The 12,865-nt window shown below is 42.4% G+C and overlaps 1 protein-coding gene across 3 annotated transcripts in view; it reads right to left on the bottom strand.

The window, feature by feature from the left end:
• The window catches only part of ino80 (INO80 complex ATPase subunit), a 200,588-nt gene that overhangs the window by 18,110 nt on the left and 169,613 nt on the right, over nucleotides 1–12,865 (bottom strand). For all 3 annotated transcript variants that reach the window (XM_041214654.1, XM_041214655.1, XM_041214656.1), the window contains 4 exons: nucleotides 7,717–7,811; nucleotides 4,161–4,233; nucleotides 3,174–3,332; nucleotides 237–339 (listed from right to left, as the gene is read on the bottom strand). In XM_041214654.1, coding sequence (XP_041070588.1) covers nucleotides 237–339; nucleotides 3,174–3,332; nucleotides 4,161–4,233; nucleotides 7,717–7,811 — 430 coding nt within the window. The remainder of the gene's footprint in view (nucleotides 1–236; nucleotides 340–3,173; nucleotides 3,333–4,160; nucleotides 4,234–7,716; nucleotides 7,812–12,865) is intronic.

The following is a 12,865-nucleotide window of genomic DNA, read 5'->3' as shown; positions in this document are numbered from 1 at the left end:
TATGAGATGAAGTGTGTGGGGGATGGGCCAAGTGTGTGCACACATGAACTACACTGAGTTCAGCTGTGATGCCCAAAAGTCAGTCTGTAAACACTCACTGCCAAGGCTCAAAATTGAAAAGCAGCAATTTGCATAAGGTGCCATAGTATGCCTAATATCCATGGAGCTTCACACCAGCAAACCAGAGGAAAAGACCAAATCAAGAGATTTATTGCAGTCAGAGCCATGGCCCTTACATTTCTTCTCTAGCTCCTCATCATCCAACAGCAAGCTGACCACCTCCTTTGGTTTGAGTGTGTCGGGTTTGAAGTTTCCTCCAGAAATAACCATTCGTTGAATCTGTTTAACAAATAAAAAAAAAAGTTATAGCCTGAATTTTCACAAGCCCAACATGATCCCTGCAGAATCTTAAATTATTTCATTCATCAGAACTGTCCACTGACATGAAATTCTTTGGATCTCAGACTTGCAGCTTCATTTGGATCCAGTGCTCAGATTCAGTCTGTTTGAATCATTTACCCTGCTGGGAACAAAAGACTCCTGTTTTGAGGTTAAGCCCAATCATAAGGTGGGCACTAATGGAGAAAGCCATTTGGCCAATCCTAATTCATGCACAGAGTAATTGTCCAACACTTTTTGTATCACATCATCCAACTGGTAGAGTTGGTAGTCTGTGCCAAGAACTTGCTGAAATCGTTCCTAAATTTTCCTTGCACTTGTTTGATTTTATCCTTTCCTTGGACATGTATTGTGGTTTTACTTAAGATACTTGTTCTATATAATTAACCACGTTATATATTTCTGGGGGCTCCCTTTAAATCTAGAACTTCTCTGACTTTCTATCTTCTTTTAGACACTTCTTAAAACCTAACTTTTTAAACTAAACAAATCTGCCATCAGCTCTAATATTTGTTATGTGGCTTGGTACCAAATTTTGGTTTATAACATTCCCGTGGAGCAGCTTGGGATGTTTTATTACATTAAAGGTGATATATAAATACAAGTTACTGTTGTAAAACTTGATGCTGATGGTAATGGACTGAGACTCAATTAGTGATATGATGAGGGGGAGGGGTCCATCCCTACAAGAGTATCTTTAATAACTGATGAAGAGTCATACAGACTCGAACACGTTAACTCTGTTTCTCTCTCCACAGATGCTGCCAGGCCTGCTGAATTTTTCCAGCATTTTCTGTTTTTCTATCTTTAGTGACTGGCATTGGCTCCATTCATAAGGGAGCGTGAAAGGCTGCTGAATGGTTTAGTGAAGAATGCAAGTCCTTTTACCTCTTCAACCAGAGTTGAGTCTAGGCTAGAAGTCTCTTGTGTCACTTGGCTTTAAGGATCCTGCATGAAATAAGTGCCATCAGAGTCCCTGGGGAGCACTGGGTTGTCAGTTTCACCAAGGTTAGAGGGGGGGCAGTGTATAGGGAGTATAACAGACAGTGGGTGCTAGTAAAATAAATAGAACTTGAATGGTCAAGAATTATATACTAAAAAAATTACAATGCCGTTGTCTCTATCCCACAACTGAATTTTATCTTAAAGAATTTAAAAATCTAATGGACTCAGGAAGTGGTGTGTATATGAGAGGGTGCAGTGAATCCTGTGGGAAGGGAAGGGGAGGAAAGAAAATAAGAATTGTGAGATTCCAGATAGTGCCCTCTCCTATGCATCATTTACAAGCTGAGGGAGAACAGATAACACTGAGACAATGGGGCACTTTAGTCATTACTGAAATGGCGTACCATGTGAAACTGCTGCCCTCTCACAGCCTAACCTCTGTGGAAGTCTTTAACAAGCTATCCAGGAGCATTACATCTCTACCTCAGCAGAGAATGGAGACATCTTAATCATTCAGTCAGATTACTGGTTTGGTTTCCTGTTGCCAGGATTCACTGTACGTGCAGTAGTATCAATTTGCTTTCCCTGTGGCGGAGGCTGAGAATTATAGCCATGGCCCAGTTATTAAAGTTACAGCCCTGTTTGCGAAATATAAACTGGCTCTGTAAGAATCTGTGGAAAATAAGATATGAAGCACTTCCACAAGCTAACAGAATGTAGCAGTAACTTCACTGCTTTTATGAAATACTTGCACTCTGATTAGTGTGTGTGAGAGGTTGAATAAATTAGGCCTATGCTCTCTGCAGTTTAGAATGAGAGTTGATCTCATTGAAACAGAAAATAGTGAAGGGGTTTGACAGGGTAACACAGAGGTTGCTTACCTTGGCTGGGTGATCTAGAACAGGAGGGCGCAGTCTCAAGATAAGAGGTTAATCATTTAGGATTGAAATAAGGAGAAATTTCTTCACTCAGGAGATTGTGAATGCTCCATTGTTGAATATATTCATGGTTATATTCAGGGAACCAAGGAATCTGGGCAGTTGGCAGGAAAATGAAGTTGAGGCAGAGCTTCAACCATGATCATATTGAATGGCAGAGCAGGCGCAAGAAGCTCAAGCAGTCTATACTGCTCCTACTTGTAGTTCACATTCAGTGAACTAATGTTACTGGGGCACTGCAATTGTTCTCAGAACTCATGTTAACCAGGGGAAAACCAACAATCTATATTTAAACTGTAAACAAAAGGTAGGTGAAAGTAAAGTAGCTCTTGTTCAATGCTTCTGTTAAAACACACCATCAGAAACATCATTTTCTTATGTTTTAAAGAGAATTTCAAATTTCCCATATTAATGGAAGCTTGCTATTTATTGGCTCTCATGGGGCTTTTATTAAAGGGCAGCAGCAAAAACAGCTCCATTAAATTGAATGGGGGTCAGGATTCTGGGCTGGCCTGGGTTCTGGGCAACTTCCCTAAATGCCCTGCAGACTGTCACCATCCACTCACTGTCCTAGAATCTGGTTCTGTCACTGGTTATAGGAGGTCTAGGGTCTCTGCTCAATGGTCATCCTAGTCAGCAGGGCTGAGATCAGCAACTCTGCTTTGTGAAGTATTGCTTTATAATCTCAATCAACCTCACCTTGCCTCAGTCATGCTGAAGATCACATTCTGATTCAGTGTAATTACATATTTAAAACAAAATTAACTTGCTACATGAGCAATCTCTGAAACATTTGCCATTCTACAGGACAGATCTCTTGCCAGGTTTTTGCCAGTACAGAACTTGAACTGGATATCAAGTGTGCGTGTACATGCTTGTATGGTGTCATACCTCACTCTTCTCCTTAGCACGCTGCAGGATTCGCTCTTCTATCGTTCCCTTGCAGATGAGTCGATACACGGTTACTTGCTTGGTCTGTCCCAGCCGATGAGCTCGATCCATTGCTTGCTGATCTACAGTGGGGTTCCAGTCATTGTCATAAAATATAACCTGCAACAAACACAATCTTTAGGAGAGAGATCACAAAAACATATTTACTTGCCTTCTCTCTGTGTTCAAAGCCCAGTGCTCTTGACAGGGCATTTAGCTCAAACACTAATCCTGCAGACTTGGCTATAAGAGTGTCATTCAGTAATTTCCTGGCTATCCAATAATTTACTCCAAGGACAATCCTCAGGAGTACCAAACCATAATGTCCAAACATGAGATTGCGCCTACACAGTGACGGGATGTTGGACAGTGTTATGATTTCCCCACAAAGTAATGGAACGGGGTGTGGGGTGCAGTGCAGTGGTATAGGGCTACGTACAGAATAAAACTCCCTCTACGCTGTCCTATCAAATATGCCCAGGACAGGTACATCACAGATTAGATACAGAGTAAAGCTCCCTCTACACTGTCCCACCAAAGTGTTTGAGCCCCAATTTCAGAAGAAACCCCTGAATGATCATTTTCTGTTTCAACCCCAGCATCCTCAGTCTCACTGAGTGAAAACAGCGATAATTTAAGAACAAATTTGTCCTGTGGAAACTGCATTGAGGTTGTCCAACGTTACTGGAACAGCACAGAATGTAGTTTGTATTGGTGAGAAATGGAGCAAGAAGGGAAGGCATGAAATTTCAGGACAATCAATACAAGGGGGACATAGAATCGGTTATTAAAAGGACATTCCTATTCAGTGCTTGGGGCAAGTATTTTGAAATCAGTTGTGTTACAGGCAGTCAAACTGACAAGCAGCCTGAAACTTTATCCCCACACATTTCAACATTCATTCTTTTACACGAGGGAAGGAGAACTAAAAATACTCCACTCTCTCACCGTATCAGCAGCTGTCAAGTTGATGCCAAGGCCACCAGCTCTGGTGCTGAGAAGGAACACAAAGATATCTGTTCTGCAGGAAGGAAGAAAAATAAACTGTAGGTGAAAAACTGAAAGGGTGATCATTCACATACAACTGTTCCAAGAGGCTGGGACGTGCCAGGAGTTACAGCCAGGATTTGAATTTCCCTTTCACATTTTTTGGAATCCAGAAGTTGGAGCAATAATGATGTTCTGTCCTCAACTGCCTTCATTATGTGCTATAAATATGATTGGTGCTGTCACTAGCATTTCAATGGAGTATAATTCTGCATGAGGCCTTCAGACTATGCCGACTTTAAGTGTGAGAAACACCCAGCAGCAGAACTCTAGATTTTATGGTGAGAATGTGGAATTCACTGCCACATGGACTGATTGAAGTAAATAACATGGACGTATTTAAGGAAAAGCTAGATAAGTACATGAGGGAGAAAGCAATAGAAGGATATGGTGATAAGGCAAAATTAAGTAATGTGGAGGAGGCTCATGTGAAGCACAAATAATGCCATGGGCTTTTTGGTATTAAAACATAACATTAGCCAGTGACAGCTATGATCATATTTCCTCAGGCACTTCTAATGGTGTGTAACCATACATCGAACATACTAAGCCAATGCTATCAAACCGACAGGGTGTCACTTCAGACTGCTTGGGTGTTTAGTTGGAATGCAAAACATTCATTGGACTCTTGGACAGATGGCGACATCAAACACTGATAGGACTCAACACTACACATGTAAAGTGTTTAACTCATGACTTGACTATCACCACCCAACTTTGTGTCACTCAGCCTGCACAGTCCCATTACTCACTGAGTGCCCTCCATACACAGTGATACAACAATGCATAGTCTCCTGTTTCAGTGTTCTACACGCTGCTGCTATGTTCAGAGTCCCTACCATTTGAACAGCAACCATTACTCATATTTAAGCCATTTTTCCATATACTGGAACTCTTGCCAGTTTCTTCTCTGAGGGAATGCACGCATGCTGTACTTGTCCCCAAGTACTGGGTGCCAGTTTAATCTGCAGGACAATGACGGATTAAGGTCTCTATGATATCCAGAAAGCATAGGTGAGAAAAAAATAAAACATTACTTCAAACACTATACAAAAGTAGGATCAGAGGATGCCAACAGAAGTAAACTTAAAGAAATATATTAGGAAAAGCTTCTTTATTCAGCGTGACCAACACTCCTGTGCTCACTGATCTACATTGGCTCCTGGTCTGGGAATAGCTCAATTTTAAAATTCTTATCCTTGTTTTCAAATCTATGGCTTCACCCTTCCTATATTTGTAACTTTCTCCAGCCCTACAAGTCTCTGAGATCTCTATGTTTCCCTGGTCTCTTGCGCATCTGCTATTTTAATTGCTCTGACATTGGTGGCTTTTTCATTTACCTAGGTCTGTAGCCTCTCTGAATGCCTCCCCTCTTTTAAGACGTTCCTTAAAAACCACTTCTATGACCCTTTTATAATCTCTCACATGGCTCTAAGTCAAATGCTTTTTTATAACTCCTGTTAAGTGCCTTGCAGTTCACGCGATGCTGCCATCACTAGCGAGGTCCCAGCATTTATTACCTATGCTTAATTGCCCTTGAGAAGGCAGTGGTAAACCACCGTCTTGAATATAACTTGAGTGGCTTGCTAGGCCATTTCAGAGGATAGTTTAGAGCTAAGCACATTGCTGTGGGTCTGGAGTTACACACAGGTAAACCCATGTGAGGAGGACAGATTTCCTTCCCAAAAGTGAACTAAATGGGGTTTTTAATGACAATCTGGTAGTTTATTTCTCTGTCTTTACTGACACTAGCTTTTATTACCAGGTTAATTTAACTGATTTAATTTAAATTTCTCAGCTGCTTTGGTGACATTTGAACTCATGTCTCCGAACCAATAATCCATGCCTCTGGATTACTAGTCCAGGAAAATAACTGCTATGCCACTGTAGCCCCTCCCCCAAATTTTTAAGGTGCTGTTGCTGTTGCTAAATGACACAGTCACATTATTAAATTTTACCCTTCTCACCTCCTGTGACATCTCCCCAAAAGCAATCCTGATTACACAACTTCTAATATTAATGGGCTGTAAGAGAACAGCTGTTGACTTAACCAGCTCTAGCACTGAGCAAAGGCATGACTGAGGTAAAATGTGCTGATCACTTTAAGCCTGGGAAAAACATGCTGCTGGATTTCTCTCAGTCAGTTGAAACAACAGAACCCTACTGGGAAAATAAGCTAAAGCACAGGTTAGGTCCATGCAATCTGTGCACTGAATTAGATTAGCCTTCAACAATAATCACCACCAGAGTTCAAGAACATTACTTCATAGAGCTACTTAATTTCACCAGATCACCATATCCTTCGATTGCTTTCTCCCTCATGTACTTATCTATCTTTTCTTTAAATGCATCCATGTTGTAGCCACCACCAGGATTCAGGAATCTAGTGGAGCTCTCAATGTATAATGTTTACACTGAAGTCACCTCTATCTTTCAATATACTACCCCCTCACAATGTCCACACATTTAGTCTCACCCCAAGATTCCCCAGCAAGTCATTGTGCTCCCTCTCACTCAATATTCATCCCTGTGCATTCTCTCCACATGGTGGTTATGGGGTGAGTGGGACAGGATCTATGGATCCATTATCCTGAGGATTTTGGAGGAGAGCTGGAGCCTGCAGTTTTTATACCATGTGCATGCTTTGGAATTCCAGGGACAAGGATGAACTCATGCCCAGGGTCATTGGAAAACTGTAGCAATGAATGAAAACAATTGGCAGATATTTTCTCTCATTTCTTGCGAGTTCATGCTGTTAGTCTTCACCCAGCTTCAGTTCATGAAGCCAGTCTTTCCTGAGTTGATGCTACTGCTTGGGAGGTGAGAGGGTGTCCGAACTGGGAATGGTGGTGAGTGTTAAGTGGAAGAAAGTTAAAAGATTTTAACTAGACTAGGGTGGAATTAGTATAACTGAAACCTAATCCAAAATAATTACAAGCCCCTAATCTCCAAGCAATCCTGTTCATGTCCCAAGGCTTCAAACCGACAGAACAGTCCAGTGATGCTGTGAAATTGGGTTTGAAATAGATCCAGAATAAAGTCTGTGATGAACAGAACTTTAGCTGCATCTGGTTGATGAGGTTTGATCTGTGTGGAAGGTTGGCCAAGGAGGATCGGTCTGATTGAAGTGGGTATCAGAGTTGGTGAAGAACAGCTACAAGAACTGTGCCAATTAATCTTGAACTGCTCAAACAGAACTCAACTCATACAGTCCCTTACAGCAGAGGGTGAGAAACTTCCAGAACAAAATATAACAAACCTGACCCTTTTCTGGTTTGACCAATAGTAAGGTCTAATGTTGAAGTTGGATGAAGACTGATGACAATTCCTGGGACAGTGGCTCATTCAGAATATCAATGGAAAATTATGCCAATATTCCTCTACATGAAGGCTAAACAAATAAGGAATGAAAGTAGTTGCAACATTATTGCGAAGCAGATGCAGACAGATCACGTACCTGCTCTGGAAGTCTGCCACCATGTCCCGTCTCTCAGATATTTTTGAGGAACCATCCAGTCTCATGTAAGTGTGCTGTCTGAAGACCATGTACTCCTGAAACAGCAATAGAAATGGGAATCAGTAAAGAGAAAACAGGACTCACAACTATCAAGTCACAGCTATACTGGTACTGAGAGCCCCATTTTGCTGAAAATGCAAGAGAGTCATGTGCATAGAGTACAAAAGCAAGAAAGTTATGGTGAACCTTTATAACACAGTAATTTGGTCTCAATTGGAATACTGTGTCCCATTCTGATCACCACACATTAGGAAGGATGTGAAGGCTTTGGAGAGGTTGCAGAAAACATCTATGAGAATGGCTCTGGGGATGAAAGACTTCAGTTGCATGAATAGATAGGAGAAGCTGGGGCAGTTCTCCGTAGAGAAGGCTGAGATGGGATCTGATAGAGGTATTCAAAAATAATGAGGGGTTTGGACAAGGTAGATAGGGAAAAACTGCTCTTATGGCCAAAAGAGTCAAGAACCAGAGAGCACAAATTTAAGTTGATCACCAAAGTATCAGGGGCAACATAAGGAAAGACTTGTTTACAGAGCAAGTGTTTAAGATCTGGAATGCACTGCCTGAGTGTGGTGGAGGCAGAAACAAAACCAGAAAATGTTGGAAAAACTCAGCAGGTCTAACAGCATCTGTGGAGAGAAAGACAGAGTTAACGTTTTGAGTTCGTATAACTCTTCTTCAGAACTAAAGAGAAGTAAAAATGTGATGAAATTTATACTGTTTAAGTGGGGTGGAGCAGGTGAAGCTGGATAGAAGGCCAGATAGGTAGAGGCAAAGGAGAGATTGACAAAGATGTCATTAACTAAAGGACAAAGGAGTGTTAGCTCGAATACAACTCCTCACACCCTGCTCCCTGTAAGGGCTCCATCCCATTCTCTCAGTTCCTTTGCCTGTCGCACCGATTCCGATGATGTCGCTTTCCAAAATGACGCCTTTGACATGTCTTCCTTCTTCCTTAACTGAGGTTTCCCAACCGCTGTGGTTGACAGGGCCTTCAACTGTGTCCGACCCGACTCCTGCGCCTCTGCTCTCACACCTTCCTCTCCCTCCCAAGACCATGATAGGGTCCCCCTTGTCCTCACCTTTCACTGCACCAGCCTCCGCATTCAAAGGATCATCCTCCACCATTTCTGCCAACTCCAGCATGATGCCACCACCAAACATATCTTCCCTTCACCCATCCCCTGTTGGCATTCTGTAGAGACCGTTCCCTCCAGGACACCCTGGTCCACTCCTCCATCATCCCCAACACCTCATCCCCCTCCCACAGAACCTTCCCATGCAACCACAGAAGGTGCAACACCTGCTTCTTTACCTCCTGCCTTCTCACTGTCCAAGGGCCCAAACACTCCTTTCAGATGAAACAGTGCTTCACTTGCACCTCCTTCAAGTTGGTCTACTGCATTCGCTGCTCCCAATGCGGTTTCCTCTACATTGGAGACACCAAACACAGACTGGGTGACCGCTTGGCGGAACATCTTTGGTCTGTCTGCAAGCATGAATCAGACCTTCCTGTCGCCAGCCATTTCAACACACCATCCTGTTCTCATGGCCACATCTGTCCTTGGCCTGCTGCAACGTTCCAGTGAAGCCCAATGCAAACTTGAGGAACAGCACCTCACCTTCCGACTAGGCACTTTACAGCCTTCTGGACTTAACACTGAGTTCAACAACTTCAGACCATGAACTCTCCCCTCCATCCTCAACCCTTTTTGCAATATCCATTTTTATTTTTTTATTTTCATTTTTTATCCACTTATTTTTATCTTTATTTATTTTCATTTCTATTCATTGTTTTATCTCCACCTTTTATCCTATTTTCGATCATTTTTCTCACCACTGTCCTCTCCCACAACCCCCCCACCACTAGGGCCATCTGTCACTTGTTCATGTTGTTCTTTCCAGAGTGCTTACCCTTGTCCTGCTATTACCACGTTCTGCTTTCTGATCTTAATCAGCACCTCCTTCAGCCAGGGCCACTACCATTAACACTCCTTTGTCCTTTAGTTCATGACATCTTTGTCAATCTCTCCTTTGCTTCCACCTATCGCTGGCCTTCTATCCAGCTTCACCTGCTCCACCCTCAAACAGTATAAATTTCATCACATTTTTACTTCTCTTTAGCTCTGAAGAAGTCATACAGACTCGAAACAAACTCGAGAGTCTTTCTCTCCACAGATGCTGTTAGGCTTGCTGAGTTTTTCCAGCATTTTCTGGTTTTCTTTCAGATTTCCAGCATCCGCAGTATTTTGTTTTTATCTGTGGATGAGGCAGATTCAATGGTGGCTTTCAAAAAGGAATAGGATAATTTTAAGAGAAAAAATTGCAGGGCTACAGGAAAAAGGCAAGGGAGTGGGACTAGCTGAGTTGCTCTTAGAGAACCAGCACTGATACAATGGGTCAAATCGTCTCCTTCTGTGCTATTGCTATTCTAAGACTCGATAATGCTATAACGTAAACTGGGGTTAGGGGCTGGGCATGCAGCTGTACTATAACACAAGTTTGGTGAGGGACGTGCAAAGGGGAGTCATAGCTGTACGCCAACTTGGGGAAACAGAGGAGAGTCCCAGTTATATGTATAGCCTGGGAAAGCAGAGTAGAGTCCCAGCTATACATATAGCCTGGGAAAGCAGAGGGGAAGTCTCAGCTATACGTTAACCTGGGGAAGCAGGCTGAAACAAAGATTTGAGTAGATGCTGAAAGGATGTTTCATCTTGTGGGGGGAATCCAAAACTAGGGGGCACAGTTTAAAATGCCTTCTTTGAGGGTCATTCGTGTTTGGAATTCTCTTACCTAGCAAGCAGTGGTGACTGGGTCATTGAACATATTTAAGGCTGAATTAGACAGATTTTTGATCTCCGAGAGTCAAGAGTTATGGTGGGCAGGCAGGAATATGGAGTTAGGGCCACAATCAGATCAACAATGAATGGTGGAACTGGCTCAAAGGGCAAATGGCCTACTTCTGTTCCTATTTCTTATGACCTTATGATGATCTTATGAGTCACAGCTGCACATTAACCTGGGGAAGCAGAGGGAAGCAGAGGGGAGTAACAGCTGTACGTTAACTTGACCTAACAGAATGGAACCTGTGACAGAATGGAACCTGTAACATAATGATCTGAGAGTGCAGCATGTGCAGAAATAACAATTAACAGCAGCCACTGAACAATGGATTGTGCACTCATACTTCCCGAGCCTCAGTTGGACCTGGTAGACCTGCTTATGTTATGCTTAACAAACATGTAGCCAAGTAGCTTCCAACATACGGAACCACTGTGCATATGCTGTAGAATTAATTCAAGCACCGTGGGCGTTTTTACTTACTCAGAGATTGAAGTGCTCTGCTGGTTACACTCACCTGGCACAGCCCCTTCTAGATGACCACATATATAATCTGTACACAATCTTCCAAATCCTTGTTTCAACTTGCTGGAACGAACAGTCTTTTGAGATGGAATTCAGGCAAGGGAATCACAGTTTTTTGTAAAGCTTTCTGCTAGCTCCAAAATGCAGTGGGGCCTGTCAGTGAGGGGTGGGGGTGATGTAGTGGGTGGTTGTTGGGGCAGGAAGGTAACTTGGTAAATAAAAGGTATTAAGGCTAATTTTGCTGCAGAGAACGGTTGCAAAGTACGATGGATCATGGTTGAGAGAGAAAACAGGCAAAGATAAAACTTTTAGATTAAAATAGAGCAGGGGCTGGGAAATGGGATTGATAGTGAGAAAGCATGTGTGAATGAAATATTTAATAATGTTGGAAAAGTTTTAATTTTATGAAATTAATCCTTAACGTCAAGTTAGTCTTTATTTCGCATGGTACTGCAGAACTGAAATCAGCCAGCACAGGGTGATGGTCAATTCTCTGGAGCTGTTGGCAACTGAAGGGTTAACTGATCATCGGTTGCTGAAGGGGCCTGCAGCTACTCAGCAGGGCACGGTTAAATGGTGCTTAAATTGGCAGAACACTCCCATAACAGGACCCACTCCCAAACCCCTATTTGTTTTCTTAGTCGGGACTGAACATCCTGTGTTTCTTGTGAAATATATAACTCTTTTCATCTCAGAAATGACGACATAATTCCTGAACTGCCAGCAGTCATTATAACACCAAAAGGCCAAGTGTAGGATGGGAGTGAAGAGAACCCCCTTTTGCTCATTTATACTATTAGAATGAATGCATTTGAATCTCAATCCACCAACAATTCCCCCACCACTTTCCCATTTCTGTTTGGAATATTGTGCGTCAACAATGCAACTGTATTCTCTGTAACTGTTAACATGAAGACACTGACAGGAAGTGCCTTTCACAGATGCTAGGAGTCATTATGATTGTGCAAATTTGAAAGTTACAAGTGCATTTGGTGTTGAAAAAGGTAAGAAAAAAAGATATCCAAGACAAAATGGATGGATAATGCACAAAAAACGTCAAGCCAGTTTGCACTGCTCTTTGTGGTGTTAAAAATTGACTGCCCACGTCCCATTGTAGATTAGGAATTGAACCTTAGTCTGTGCTGTGGGCCGATCTCAAACAGTGACAGGTGCAACACGGTAAGTTGGGGCAATAGTGAATCCACTCCTAATCAAGTTGGCAATCAGCGAGCTGCACGCAGCTTGTTAGAGAGAAAGGCTAAAATAAATTTTCTTCAGACATTGCACCACCCATGCCGGACAAATAGTGTTTGAACCAACATACAAGTTAAAGTGGTGGCAAATGCATGCAAGTGTGTTCACCAAGCAACTGTTGGACAGGGGTTTCATCCGTAATCTTTTCAGCCCTACAACCCTCAGAGGCCATTTATGTTCCTCCAACTCTGGCCTCTTGTTCATTCTCCACTTTTCATTGCTCCAACATTGAAGGCTGTGCCTTCAGTTGTCCAAGTCCAAAGCACTGAAAAATCCCTCCCTAAACCTCTCTTCTTTAAGAGGCTGCTTAAAACCCACTACTTTGGCCGAACTATTGGTCACCAGCCTTAATATCTCTTTAAAGAAGAAATACTTGCATTTATGGAATGCCTTTCATGACCTCAGAACATTCCAAAGTGCTCTACAGCCAATGAAGTATTTTTGAACTGTTATTACTGTTGTAATGTAG

The sequence above is a fragment of the Carcharodon carcharias genome, chromosome 20 (genome assembly GCF_017639515.1).
Source record: "Carcharodon carcharias isolate sCarCar2 chromosome 20, sCarCar2.pri, whole genome shotgun sequence".
NCBI lineage: Eukaryota > Metazoa > Chordata > Chondrichthyes > Lamniformes > Lamnidae > Carcharodon > Carcharodon carcharias.
This window is presented reverse-complemented; position numbering and strand designations above follow the sequence as displayed.